The sequence below is a fragment of the Canis lupus genome, chromosome X (genome assembly GCF_003254725.2).
Source record: "Canis lupus dingo isolate Sandy chromosome X, ASM325472v2, whole genome shotgun sequence".
NCBI classification, from domain to species: domain Eukaryota; kingdom Metazoa; phylum Chordata; class Mammalia; order Carnivora; family Canidae; genus Canis; species Canis lupus.
In genome coordinates, this window is record NC_064281.1 from 79,018,674 (window position 1) to 79,033,713 (window position 15,040).

The 15,040-nt window shown below is 39.0% G+C and overlaps 1 protein-coding gene across 1 annotated transcript in view; it reads left to right on the forward strand.

Annotated features, from left to right (window-relative positions):
- Positions 1-15,040, forward strand: part of IL1RAPL2 (interleukin 1 receptor accessory protein like 2) — a 1,329,588-nt gene that overhangs the window by 729,925 nt on the left and 584,623 nt on the right. The window contains exon 4 of the mRNA XM_035712073.2: positions 11,230-11,416. Coding sequence (XP_035567966.1) covers positions 11,230-11,416 — 187 coding nt within the window. The remainder of the gene's footprint in view (positions 1-11,229; positions 11,417-15,040) is intronic.

Here is a 15,040-nt window from a genome sequence, read left to right on the forward strand (position 1 = left end):
ATAGCATTGTGGTCAGAAATTGTGCACAGCATGATATCAGTCTTTTTGTTGAGGCCTAACCTAATATGTGTGTATTCTGGATTAAGTCCCATGTGCACTTGAAAAGAATGTATATTCTGCTCTTTTATGATGGAATATTCTAAATATATCTGTTAAATGCATCTATTCCAGTGTGTCATTAAAAGCCATTGTTTTCTTGTAGGTTTTCTGTTTAATCTGTCCATTCATGTAAGTTGGGTGTCAAAGACCCTTACTATTATTGAATTATTATCGATTAGTTCCTTTTATGATTGTTATTAGTTGTTTTACATATTTGGGTGCTCTCATGTTGGGTGCATAAATATTTACAATAGTTAGATCTTCTTGTTGGATTGTGCCCTTTATTATGATATAGTGTGCTTCTTCATCTCTCTTTTTTAAAGATTTTATTTATTTATTCATGAGAGACACACACACACACAGAGAGAGAGAGAGAGAGAGGCAGAGACATAGGCAGAGGGAGAAGCAGGCTCCATGCAGGGAGCCCGTTGTGGGACTTGATCCCGGGACTCCAGGATCACTCCCTGGGCTGAAGGCAGATGCTTAATTGCTGAGCCACCCAGACATCCCCTTCATCTTTTCTTAAAGTCTTCATTTTAAAGTCTGGTTTTTCCAGTATAAGTTTTGCCACTCCAGCTTTCTTTTGATATCCACTTGTATGATAAATATTTCTTCATCCCTTTACTTTAAATCTGCAAGTATCATCAGAAAAGACCCCGAATAGCCAGGGGAATATTAAAAAAGAAAACCATAGCTGGGGGCATCACAATGCCAGATTTCACGTTGTACTACAAACCTGTGGTCATCAAGACAGTGTGGTACTGGTACAAAAACAGACACATATATCAATGGAACAGAATAGAGAATCCAGAAGTGGACCCTCAACTTTATGGTCAACTAATATTCAACAAAACAGGAAAGACTATCCACTGGACAAAAGACAGTGTCTTTAATAAATGGTGCTGGGAAATTGGACATCCACATGCAGAAGAATGAAACTAGACCATTCTCTTACACCATACACAAAGATAAACTCAAAATGGATGAAAGAGGGATCCCTGGGTGGTGCAGCGGTTTGGTGCCTGCCTTCGGCCCAGGGCGCAATCCTGGAGACCCGGGATCGAATCCCACGTCGGGCTCCCGGTGCATGGAGCCTGCTTCTCCCTCTGCCTCTGTCTCTGCCTCTCTCTCTCTCTCTCTCTCTGTGTGACTATCATAAATAAATAAAAAATTTAAAAAAAATGGATGAAAGATCTGGATGAGACAAGGTTCCATCAAAATCCTAGAGGAGAACACAGGCAACACTCTTTTTGAACTTGGCCACAGCAACTTTTTGCAAGATACATCCATGAAGGCAAGAGAAACAAAAGCAAAAATGAATTATTGGGACTTCATCAAGAGAAGAAGCTTCTGCACAACAAAAGAAACAGTCAACAAAACTAAAAGACAACCTGCAGAATGGGAGAAGATATTTGCAAATGACCTATCAGATAAAGGGCTAGTTTCCAAGATCTATAAAGAACTTATTAAACTCAACAGCAAAGAAGCCAACAATTCAATCATGAAGTGAGCAAAAGACATGAACAGAAATCTCACAGAGGAAGACATACACAAGGCCAACATGCACATGAGAAAATGCTCCGCATCACTGGCCATGAGGGAAATACAAATCAAAACCACAATGAGATACCACCTCCCACCAGTGAGAATGGTGAACATTAACAAGACAGGAAACAACAAATGTTGTAGAGGATGTGGAGAAAGGGGAACCCTCTTGTACTGTTGGTGAGAATGTGAACTGGGACAGCCACTCTGGAAAACTGTGTGGAGGTTCCTCAAAGAGTTAAAAATAGATCTGTCCTATGACCCAGCAATCGCACTGCTGGGGATTTACCCCAAAGATATAGATGCAGTGAATCACCAGAACACCTGCACCCTGATGTTTCTAGCAGCAATGTCCACAATAGCCAAACTGTGGAAGGAGCCTCAGTGTCCATCAAAAGATGAATGGATAAAGAAGATGTGGTCTATGTATACAATGGAATATTACTCAGCCATTAGAAACAATAAATACCCACCATATGCTTCGACGTGGATGGAACTGGAGGGTATTATGCTGAGTGAAATGAGTCAATAGGAAAAGCACAAATATTATATGGTCTCATATATTAGGGAATATAAAAATTAGTGAAAGGGAATAAATGGAAAGGAGAGAAAATGAGTGAAAATATCAGTGAGGGTGACAAAATATGAGACACCTAACTCTGGGAAACAAACAAGGGGTAGTGGAAAGGGAGGTGGGCGGGGGGTTGTGGTGACTGGGGATGGACAGAGTGGGGCACTTGGCGGGATGAGCATTGGGTGTTATGCTATATGTTGGCAAATTGAACTCCAATAAAAAATTTAAAAAATAAATCTGCAAGTATCATTAAGTCTAAAATGAGCCTCTTGTAGACAGCATATAGATGGGTCTTTTTTTTTTTTTAACCCATTCTAATACTCTATGTCTTTTGATTGGAGAATTCAATCCATTTTCAGAGTCACTACTGATAGGTATGTATTTTGTACCATTTTATTATTTTGTTGTTTCTGGAGATTTTCTCTGCTCCTTTCATGTCTTTGTCACTTTTGGTCTTACCTTTCCACCCAAAGAGTCTCCTTTAATATTTCTTGCAGGAATGGTTTACTGTTCACATACTCCTTTAGTTTTTGTCTAGGAATCTCTTCATTTCTCCTTCTATTCTGAATGATAGCTTTGCTAGAAAGTACTCTTGATTGCAGATTTTTCCCATTCAGCAATTTGAATATATTATGCCACTCTCTTCTTGTTTGCCACATTTTTGTTCAGAAATCTCCTTTGTAAGTCAAGGATTTCTTTTGTCTTGCTGCTTTTAAGAATTTTTCTTGATCACTGTATTTCATAAATTTAATTCCAATGTGTCTTGGTGTTGGCTTGCTTTTGTTGATTTTGATGGGAGTTCTCTGTGCATCCCGAATGTGGATATCTGTTTCCTTCCCCAGGCTAGGGAAGTTTTCAGCTACTATTTCCTCAATACATTTTCTGCTCCTTTTTCTCTCTTCTTCTGGTACTCTTATGACACGAATGTTACTGTGTTTGATGGAGTCACTGAGTTGCCTAAGTCTATTCTCATGTTCCATAATTCTTCTTTCTCTCTTTTGTTTGACTTTCTTATTTTCCATTATTTTATCTTCTATATCACTGGTTTGTCCCTCTGCTTCTTCCATTCTACTGTTCATCGAGGCAAGCCTATTTCCAATCTCAGCTATTATATATTTCATCTCTAATAAGTCAATCGGAGAAAGACAACCATCATATGGTTTTACTCTTATATGGAATATAAGAGATATAAGAAAGGGACTATAAGGGAAAGGAGGGAAACTGAGTGGGGAAAAATTAGAGAGGAAGACAAACCAAAAAAGACTCCTAACTCTGGGAAACAAACAAAAGGTTGCAGAAGGGGAGGGGCTGGGGGAATAGGGTGAATGGGTGATGGGCATTAAGGAGGGCACTTGAAGGGATGAGCACTGGGTGTTACACGATATGTTGGCAAATTGAATTTAAATAAAAAAATAAATTCACCTCTGATTTTTGTTAACTCTTTTATCTCTGTGGTAATGGTCTCCCTGATGTCTTCCACTCTTTTCTCAAGTCCAGCAAGTATCCTTATAATTGTTGCTTTAAATTCTCCACCAGGCATGATACTTATAGCTGTTTTACTTAGATCTCTGTCTGTGGCTTTATCTTCTTGTTTCATTTGGGATGAATTTCTCTGTCATGGCATTTTGTCTAAGACTCTGTCTTCTCTGTGTTAGAAAAGCCAGTTATGTTTCCTGCATCTGAGAGTAATGGCTTTATGAAGAAGAGCTCATGTAATGCCCAGGGCCTGGCTCATCAGGGTGTGTTTCCCAATGTATACTGCCTGTGCTCTGCTATTGTATTCTGGCTGCTTTCCTTAAGACAAGAAATATGCAGAGGCTCTTCTTGCCTGTACTTGGCAGTGTTTGGTCCTTGGCCAGAATATGGTGACTTTTAACTAGATGTGCTCTGGTTTGCTTGTTAAATGAGGCCTGACACTACTTACACTAGAACTGAAGCCCTGCAGAACTCTCTGGGAAGGAGGTGTGGTGTGAGCTTGAGTTTCTGCTGGTCTTCTGGGAAAGGAGCCTGCTGCACCAGGACTGAGGCAAGCTTGACTGAGGAGAGCAGTTCCCTTGAGTGTAAGGCGGTGGGGTTGCTGTAAGCAAGTTAGATAGTTGGTGTTGGTGCTGTGCTGCTTTCTGCAGGTGGCTCTGTGTTTATGCTGAGAGGCTGGGGAGGGAAATGGCACCAGCCAGCTCCTTTGTCCCTAAAGAGGCATCTCCATGCACCCTGCCTCTCAGAGCTGTGCTCCAAAAAGAGCAAATATCTCCTTCACTGTGTCTCAGGCAATTTTCAGAGTATTGTTTCCACACTGCCCACCCCCAGGTTATTATCCTGCCTTCTCTCCAGGAGCTAAGCAGTGTCCTCTCAGATCTATCCTAGCCAAGCCCACTGACCTTTAAAACTACAGGCTTTAAGCCTTGCTGGTTGCAAGAACTCACAAAAATCAGCACCTCTTGTTTTTTCCAGCCAGTGGTTTTAGGGAAATGTTCTTGTGAGTTTCCCTGTGTGATCTACCTTCACCCTTTTCTGTGACCACAGCTCCCTCCTCCCTACAGCTGCTGCAATCTATTTCTCCCCTAAACCATGTATCTGCATTTTCTACCTTCTTCACTGTGGCTTCTTCTCTCTTTTTAGTTGTGGAGTTTGTCTTATAAATATTCCAGTTAATTTCTGGAGTATTCAAAATGATTTGATAGTTATCTAGTTGTGTTCATGGGGCAAGACATGAACACAACTAGGGGTCCTTCTACTCTGTCATCATCTCTTCTCCTGCTAGTAAGTCATTTCTTTTGGACAAATGATTGGAGAAGGGATAAAATGAAGACAGAGAAACCTGTTAGGATGCTAATTTGATCTTGCATGCAAAACAGGGTAACAGTCCTGTGGCAGGATTTAGGATAGATAGCAAATAAAGAAAGAATTTTGAAGCAGAATTAGCACAACTTCTTAACCAATTGTATATAGGGAATAAGTATGAGGAAGTGGGGTGGAAGATGATTTTGAGGCATCTGACTTGAGAAACTAGATGGTGTGGTTAGTGATGCCTCTAATCTTAATAGATATTATATGAGGAAGAATAGATTGTAGGGAAGAGATAATAACCTCAGTTTGGGACTGACAAGTGCCTTCATGACAATTGTATGGATATACTTGGCTAGATCTTAGGAGAGAGGACAGAACTGAAAAAATATTATAGACTTGGATGCCTTCAGCACTTAGTTTGTGGTTGAAATTTAGTGCTAGAACACAGTGCTGGAGATGAATGTTGAAGGGAGAAGAGAACACAAACAAAACAGAGTAAGGAATCATGAGGCCTGGGGGAAGATGGGAAACATTTTTGGAAATAGGGTGAAGAAGAAAAGACAGTAATATAGTAATAAGGAATGATCAGAGAAGTAGGCAATCATAAGAGAGGAATCTTAGTAGTAAGAAGAGATCAAGAAAGTTGAAGGAAAGTTTCAAGTTTAAAATAATGCACAGAGGTCAGATAGGACGAGGGTGAACAAGAGGTCATTGGATTTGTCTAATAAGATATCCTTAATGAGATTAGTGATAGAAATTCAATAGAATGATGGAGCAGAAGCCAAAGGATAGTGGGCCATAGAGTGATGTTAGAGCAGCATGCAGATATTTTGAATGTTGAAATGTCTTTCAAGATCTTTGACAGTGACAGGTATAGTGAGTAGGCAGGAATCAAAAAGCAAATCTTGGAGTCATAGGGTATGACAGCTTATTTGCTAAGACAGATAACATATAATTCCAACACAAAGACAAGGAGAATACTTTGGCATCTACTGTATGGGGAGGAAGATAACCATATATAAAGAAAACTGCTTTTGTAGAGTTTGAAATGTAACTCATGCAATAAAGCAAAACCTTTGTAAATACTAAAAGAATAATTACAAAACAACATATTGCCCAATATAAAAACATCAGTGTGATCTAAATAAGAAGCAGTGAAGAAGTAAGAAATAGGTATTAGTGAAATTGGTTGAGGAAGACTTTCTGGAGGAGGGTTTTTTGTTTTTAACAGAAACAACAGGGTTCTCTGTAGATTTCTGAAGAGCATTTTGGCTATGATATGATGTGAAGCAGATTGACTCTCTTTTTAAAAAGATTTTATTTATTTATTTACTTATTTATTTGAGAGAGAGAGAGAGAGAGAGAGAGCACAAGCAGGGGGAGTGGTAGAGGGAGAGGGAGAAGCAGACTCCCCACCAAGCAAGGGAGCCTGATGCAGGGCTTGATCCCAGGACCCTGGGATCATGACCAGAGCTGAAGGCAGGTACTTAACCAACAGAACCACCCAGGCACCTCACAGATTCACTCTCTTAAAATTGTCTTCAACCAAACAATAAAGCAGGGGTCACTCATACCATGGTGAGGATGATGGTCATGGCAGGGAATGTTTTGAATTTATCTTGATTATTCCCTTACCTTTACCACATCTCAGTCATTGGCAGACAGAGTTTTAACTAGCTATTTGTACCCATAGGTGGCAGATTGCAATTACTTTCTTTAAGAATGGTTACTTGAACTTGCTGCTGGAAAGATCCATAATTCTCCATTATCTATGAGGGGATTATCATATATATACAATTTTTTCTTGAGTAGGTTTCTGACTTAAATGCTCAACCCCAAATAAATTATGCTTTGTTTTGAATTCAGGATGTGTGATATTTTGATGATAAAATTATGTCTTAAGCAAGTCGATTTTAGAATATATATAATTTCTATTGTAATTTGGTTCATTGGCTGCTTTCTTTTTATTTATTTTTTTTGCTTTTTTTTTGCTTTCTTTTTAAATAACAACAAAACCCAAAATATATTCATTTAAATTACAGTTTGGGAGTCAGTAGATAGTGTATTAATAATGGTGATGATGTTAAAAATGGTTGATTTTTATTAATCACTTACCATGAGCCAGGTACTGTGCTAAATGTTTTAAATGAACTACCTCATTGTTGGAAGACAGTTCTCTGTTAGTCTCTTGGAGTTCTGCATGTTTTATGAGCAGAGGCACTCACTATCCCTTTTCCCAGATTACTTTTTCAGGCATATGTATATAGAGAGAACAATCACAAAAGCTGGAAAATAGTGTCTTTCACCAGAGCAAAGGGCAGCTTTGCTTACAGCCTTGGAAAATATAGATAGTGGCTCCCTTTGGAGCAAAGGGCAGACATGCTTATGACCCATTATAAAAGATTTGTGTTTTTTAAACTTGGGATTCTTCTCCTTTAATGCAACCCACTGCTTGTGCAGGTGTAATCTGGCCCTCTTTGTGTTGTCCTATAGGAATTGTTAGGGAAGTATCACAGATGCTGATACTTTGGCTGCTTTCATTGCTGTGAATAATTAACTGTCTACTGTTTCCAACCCAGTAGTCTCTTGTCTTCTACCAATACCCGTGAAAATGGTAGCCCAATTTTTTAGCTTGCAAGTATGGAAAAATCACAGATCCTCAGCTCTTACAATTCTTAACACTTGTGTAATATAATAACAGTTTATAGATAACCCTTCTTTAATTTCATTTTACATATGGAAAAATGAAGCTCAGTGACCTGTCCAGAGATCCATAGTTAGGATATAAGAGAGCTGGGATTTGAACCCAAAATTCTTTTTCTTCAGAGGCCATATTCTCAAGCAGTGAGCTACTCAGGTCCAGTTCAGTTCAAGTCTGTGAGTTAACCTTTTCTCTGAATGCATCATGAACCATAAAGAGATTATATTTGAATAATCCTGGGTTGGAGATAATCAGTGCCATGCCAAAGGCTGCGTGTTCATGTCAGCAGGAGAGAACAGTATTATCTGTTTATACCTTCAATAAATCCTTGTTTGTTTATTAATCAAGTTTCTGCCTAATGGAAAAAAATGTACATAAACTCCAACCTATTATAGTGACATTCTTATAGACTAGAGATATCATCTATGAATGATGACAATTTTTGTTAAAATAATAAAAAAGTAAAAAAAAACCCTAAACTATTTACAACTCTAGATAAGATTATTATTTTCTTGTAGACCAAAAAGGGCAAAAGTAAGATTTTTAAAAAGATCCTGTGTTTCCCCAACTGACCATAGCACAGATATTTTTGTTGTTGTTGTTTTTTTTTTTTTGAGGTCTCCCCCATGGAGCAAGTCCCTTTTTTAAAAATTTGAATTCGAAGATCATTAACATCCAGTGTTATATTACTTCCAAGTGTACAATATGGTGATTCAATAATTCTATATATTACTCAGTGCTCATCAATATAAGTATACTCTTAATTTCCTTCACCAATTTCATCCATCCTCCCACCCAACTTCCCAATTTCATCCATCCTCCCACCCAATTTACTTCACCAATTTCATCCATTCTCCCACCCAACTTCATCCATCCTCCCACCCAACTTCCCTCCAACCCACCCAAACTTCCCATTTGTTCTCTATAGTTAAGAGTATGTTTTTTGGTTTGTCTCTTTTTCCCCCTTTTTTTCATTTGTTTTATTTTTATTTTTATTGCAGCATTATTTACATGGCACAGATATTTTTTATGATTGTATTAAGTTTATATCTGCTTTACCATATATATCAGCATGGCACATAGCAGATGTTCAATAAATGTCATTTGAATGTATCTAAAAGGCTGTAGCTCTTCATAAAATGATAATATTAAGAAACTGATCAGGGCTTTGGGCCTCCTGCTCTTTTATTAAGGCTTTCATTTTTAGAGATGTTTGATTCACAGCAAAATTTGAGAGGAAGGTACAGAAGTTCCCCATATACCTCCTGCCCCCACACATGCATAGCCCATTATCAGCATCCACTGCCAGAATGAACATTTGCTATAATTGATTAACCAACATTGACACATCATTTTCACCTAAAGTCCATAGATTTCTTTTTTTTTAAAGTCCATAGATTTCATTGTGGTTTATTCCTGCTGTACATTCTATAGATTTGGACAAATTTATAATGGCACATATCCATCATTAGAGTATCATACAGAGTATTTTCACTGCCTTTAAAATCCTCTATGTTTCACCTATTACTCCTTCCTCCCAACCCTTGGCAACTACTGATATTTTTAGTGTCTCCATAATTTTGCCTTTTCAAAATATTATATAGTTGGATCCTACAGTATGTGGCTTTTTCAGTTGGCTTCCTTTACTTAGTAATATGCATTTAAGTTTCCTCCATATCTTTTCATGGCTTGGAAGCTTATTTATTTTTAGCATTTAATAATATTCCATTGTGTGGATATACCATAATTTATTTACATATTCATCTACTAAGGGATATCATGGTTGCTTCCAAATTTTGGCAATTATGAACAAAACTTCTATAAACATCTGTGTGTAGGCTTTTGTGTGGACATAATTTTTCCCCTCTTTTGGGTAGATACCAAAGAACACAAATGCTAGATTGTACGGTAAGGGTATATTTGGTTTTGTTAAAAAACTGCCAAACCATCTTCCAAGTGGCTGTACGATTTTGCATTCCCATTAGCAATGAATGAGAGTTCCTGTTTCACTACATCCTCACTAGCATTTGGTATTCTCAGTGTTCCGGATTTTGGCCATTCTTTTTTTTTTTTTTTTTAAAGATTTTTTAAAAATTTACTTATGAAAGACACACACAGAGAGAGAGAGAGAGAGAGAGAGAGAGAGAGAGAGGCAGAGACACAGGCAGAGGGAGAAACATGCAGGGAGAGACACATACAGGGAGCCTGACGTGAGACTCAATCCCAGGACCCCAGGATCAGGCCCTGGGCTGAAAGCAGCACTAAACCGCTAAGCCACCTGGGCTGCCCTGAATTTTGGCCATTCTAATAGGTGTGCAGTTTGTTTTCATTTGCTCATGTTTGTTTTCATTTGCATTTCCCTGGTAACATATGATATACATCTTTTCCAATGTCTATTTGCCATTTGCATGTCTTATCTTCTTTGATGAAATTTCTGTTAAGGTCTTTGACCTATTTTAATTTTTTTTTCATTTTCTTATTGTTGAATTTTAAGAATTCTTTATATATTTTGGGTAATAGTCCTTTATTAGATGTGTCATCTATTAATATTTTCTCTGTCTGTGTCTTGTTTTCTAATTCTCCTGACATTGACTTTTGTAGAGCAGAAGTTTTTAATTTTATTAACTTTAAGTTATTTTTTTTCATAGATCATGTCCATGATGTTTTAATTAAAAAGTCATTGCCATATCCAGGGTCATCTAGGTTTTCTCCTGTGTTATTTTCTAAAATTTTTATGGTTTTGCATTTTACATTTAGTTCTGTGATCCAATTTGAAATTAATTTTCATAATAGGTGTAAAGATCTGTGTCTAGATTAATTTTTTTTTGTTTGGATGCCCAGTTGTTCCAGTACCATTTGCCTATTTTTACTTTTTATTATTTTATTTTATTTTATTTTTAGAAGATTTATTTATTTATATGATAGGAGAGAGAGGGTAGAGGGAGAGTGAGAAGATAATCTCAAGTAGATTCCCTATTGAGTACAGAGCCCAACATGGGACTCTTTCTCAGGACTCTGAGATCATGACCTAAGTTGAAACCAAGAGGCAGATGCTTAACCAGTAAGCCATCCAGGCATCCCAGTACCATCCATTGAAAAGACATTCTTTGTTCCATTGTGTTGCCTTTGCTTCTTTGTCAAATATAAGTTGACTATATCTATGTAGGGCAGAAATAACCATAGCTCTAATTACAGAATTTCTCATAAGTTTTCACTATCAAATCTTTAATGTGGCAATATTTACCACTGGGAAAGAAGTTTGAAGTGTCTTATAGTTTAGAAGATGAGTACAGCTGTTCTATGTAGCTATGTAGCTACCTTATGGTCAGAGATGATCTCATTAGCATTTTGTTTTCTATCTTCCTGTCTGTTGAAATGGAAAACTGTTCTGTGTTGTTTTGATGTTGTTTCTTATTTCTAGGCAAGGTCCAAATGGAAAGGTAAACATTATTGAAATATAGAGAGCACAAATAAAGTTTTAAACACCCAGTTAAGCCATTTTGCTATTTCTCTGTTCCTACAGAAACTCGACATATTGCATGAAGGTGTCAATGTCCTTGACTGTTGCAGAGAATGAATCAGGCCTGTGCTACAATAGTAGGATACGCTATTTAGAAAAATCCGAAGTCACTAAAAGAAAGGAGATCTCCTGTCCAGACATGGATGACTTTAAAAAGTCCGATCAGGAGCCTGATGTTGTGTGGTACAAGGTAACTCAGCATGGTGTCAATTACTTTTCTTTGTTTCTTAATCTTAAGTCAATAGCTGGCTTGGGGATAGAAAAAGGGAGAAATTTTATTTCTAGTTTTTGGTATTAAATATTTCATTGAGAAAAATGAACAGATCCACATTTAAATAATTCAGAGCCATGATTTCTGTATATTACTGTTTTTTATTTTTTAAAGGTTTTTTAATTTATTTATTCATGAGACACACACACAGAGAAAGAGAGAGAGAGAGAGGCAGAGACACAGGCAGAGGGAGAAGCAGGCTCCATGCAGGGAGCCCGATGTGGTACTTGATCCCAGGACTCCAGGATCACACCCTGGGCCAAAGGCAGGATCTAAACTGCTGAGCCACCCAGGCATCCCATATTACTGGTTTTAATGGACTTCCATCAGCAGATGTCACAATCAATCCCATATTATCCAACTACAAAAATAATTAAAAACTCCCCCTCTCAAACTTACGAGAGCAAGTGGGAAGAAGAGTAAAGATTTCAATAACACATGAAAGAAAGTATTCAAGGGACATAGAAAAATTATTTACTGTTAGGAGCAAAGGCCCATTATTACAAGTACTACTTCCCAACAAAAGAGGAAGCTATAAATTACTACTCCTGGGCCTACAGTGGCAATGAGAAAGAGCAGTGTCACTGGAACCTGGCAGTAATGAAATGGGCCTGACAAAAGCTGTGGCCTTAAAAGAACATATGAACTGTGACAGATAAAGAAGGATTGAGTGGGAAAAATACCCTAACCCTTCTTAACTCCTGCCTTCTGGTTTCCTGCTAGCACCCATTAAAAACTTAAGCAGAAGTCAGAGGGCAAATCCAGGAGATAGAATCAGAAGTCTTCAGGTTCCCTGGGAATAGATTAGGTCAGACAGGGCAGAGATTAGATCTAGAAAAAGCAGAGAAGTAACCACACAACGTTCTAGCTGTGACATTCCCCCTGCTAGCCTGGGGCCCCATGGTTCTATAAGATAACTAACTGTACCCTCTGCCAACTCTAAGCGATGGTAGTTGACACATGCCTCCAGTCTCCGGGAGTCACTAATGGAGGAAGTGCCCCCGGGGGAGAGCACCACACATGGCGGGCTGAGCACGGTAAAGGGCTGGAGCACCCATCCATTGGGGCCTCGGGAGAAGTCGATTGGTTGGAGGGCGGCTCTGGACAGAGGGGGCTGTGCCCTACTGCCTTCAGGAGCCAAGACCCCCGGAGCACCATTCAAGCAGCACAGGCCCTGGATCCCAGGGTGCCAGCAGACACAGCCCAGGATCCTCCCCGCCCCCACCCCGGGACAGGCAGAGGTGGGGAGGGCCCAGGACAGTGAGGACTCCCCTGCTTCCAGGTGCCCCCGAGCTGTACAGATCAGCACCCCCCTCCCCCCTCCCCCTCCCCGGAGCATCCAGGCCAGTGTGGACTGGGAGACTGCAGGAGTTACTGCAGGGAGCTGACTCCAGAGCTGCAAATCTGGATGCCACCATTGTTGTTTTTCCTCCTTGTTTCACCCTATGCCTGGGAGAGGTGGGGCCACCAGGGAACAGGGGCCTCACAGGATAAACAGCTCCTAAGGAGCTTGGCACCTGGCAGGGGGTGGGGCAGCTACCCCAGGTGCACACACCTAGGAATCAGCACAGCAAGCCCTTCCCTCAGAAGACCAGTTGGAAGAACCAGGGAAGAGCAAGCTCTTGAACAAGCAGCACTGGAAAGCTCCAGGGGAAGTCGAGGGATTTACAGTATATTGAACTAGAGGGTACCCCTCCTTTTTTTTCTTCCTTGTTCCAGTACAACTCGCTTTTGTATCAGAAGGTAAATTTCCAATTTTTTCCTCTTTTCCCACCTTAACTACAATAATTCACCACCTCTTCATTTTTAAGATTCTTCCTTTTTGACTTTGATATTTCTACAGCTACAGGTCCTAGATATACTTTCCACTTCTAGATTCCATTCATCATACTCAACTTAATTGAGGGAGATATACAGATATTTTTGTTTTGTTTTGTGTTTTTTTGTTTTCTCGGCCTCATTTTGTTCTACAATGGTGGAAGTTAATACATTCTGAAACATGGCCAGTATGCACCCAGAACCAAGTGGTATACTGTGCTAGTTCATTCTGTGAGATTCCTCAGTCCCATTCTGCCCCCCTCTTTTATCTCATTTATGTTTTGGTGTTCAATGTTTGGGCCCTCTACAAGTACTTCTGGTTTATATAAATTGGGGACTGAGCATCTTCTAATATACAGAACTTAATATACTAAGAAACAAGAGGATCACCCTCTAGAACCCCTCGGGTAGACTACATTCTCCCTCTACTACAACTTCTTCACCACCACCATTTCCCAATAATCCCTTTTTTTTCCCCCTCTCCGTTTTTTTCTTTTTTCTTTTCTTTTCTTTTTTCTTTTCTTCTTCTTTGGGATTCCTGGCCTTTTATTTTTTACTACTTTGTTTTAAAATTTGTTTTTCACTTTAGTGGTCCTTTTGTTTATTTCGTTCTCATCTTGGTTTTAAATTTCTGGTCTCTGACCTCGGCAGAATCATCTACATGAAATATACTTAGGTTGTGGTTGATATTCTTGACGCAGCCCGCTCATATAGCCACTCTGCACTGAGCAAAAACACTAGAAAGAAGAACTTGCCACAAAAGAAACAATCAGAAACAGTACTCTCTGCCACAGAGTTACAGAATTTGGATTACAATGCGATGGAAAAGAGCCAATTCAGAAGCACAATTATAAAGCTAATGGTGACTCTGGAAAAAAAGCATAAAGGATTCAAGAGACTTGATGACTGCAGAATTTAGATCTAATCAGGGCAAAATTAAAAATCAATTAAATGAGTTGCAATCCAAACTGGAGGTCCTAACGACGAGGGTTAATGAGGTAGAAGAACAAAGTGAATGACGTAAAAGACAAGTTGAAGACAAGGAAGGAAGCTGAGGAAAAAAGATAAAAACAAAAGACAATGAGGAAAGGTTGAGAGAAATAAATGACAGCCTCAGAAAGAAAAATCTACGTATAATTGAGGTTCCAGAGGGTGCCGAGAGTGCCAGAGGGCCAGAAAGCATATTTGAACAAATCATAGCTGAGAATTTCCCTAATTTGGGGAGGGAAACAGGCATTCAGATCCAGGAGATGGTCCCACCTAAAATCAATAAAAACCGTTCAACAGCTCAACATTTAATAGTGAAACTTGCAGATTCCAAAGATAAAGTGAAAATCCTTAAAGGAGCAAGAGATAAGAGATCCCTAGCTTATATGGGGAGAAATATTAGATTAACAGCAGACCTCTCCACAGAGACCTGGCAGGCCAGAAGGGCTGGCAGTATATATTCAAGGTCCTAAATGAGAAGAACATGCAGCCAAGAATACTTTATCCGGCGAGGCTCTCACTCAGAATAGAAGGAGAGATAAAGAGCTTCAAGATAGGCAGAAACTGAAAGAATATGTGACCACCCAGCAGGCTCTACAAGAAATACTAAGGGGGACTCTGTAAAAGAAAGAGACATCCAAGGAAATAATCCACAAAAACAGAGACTGAATAGATATTATGATGACACTAAATTCTTATCTTTCAAGAGTAACTCTAAACGTGAATGGGCTAAAAGAT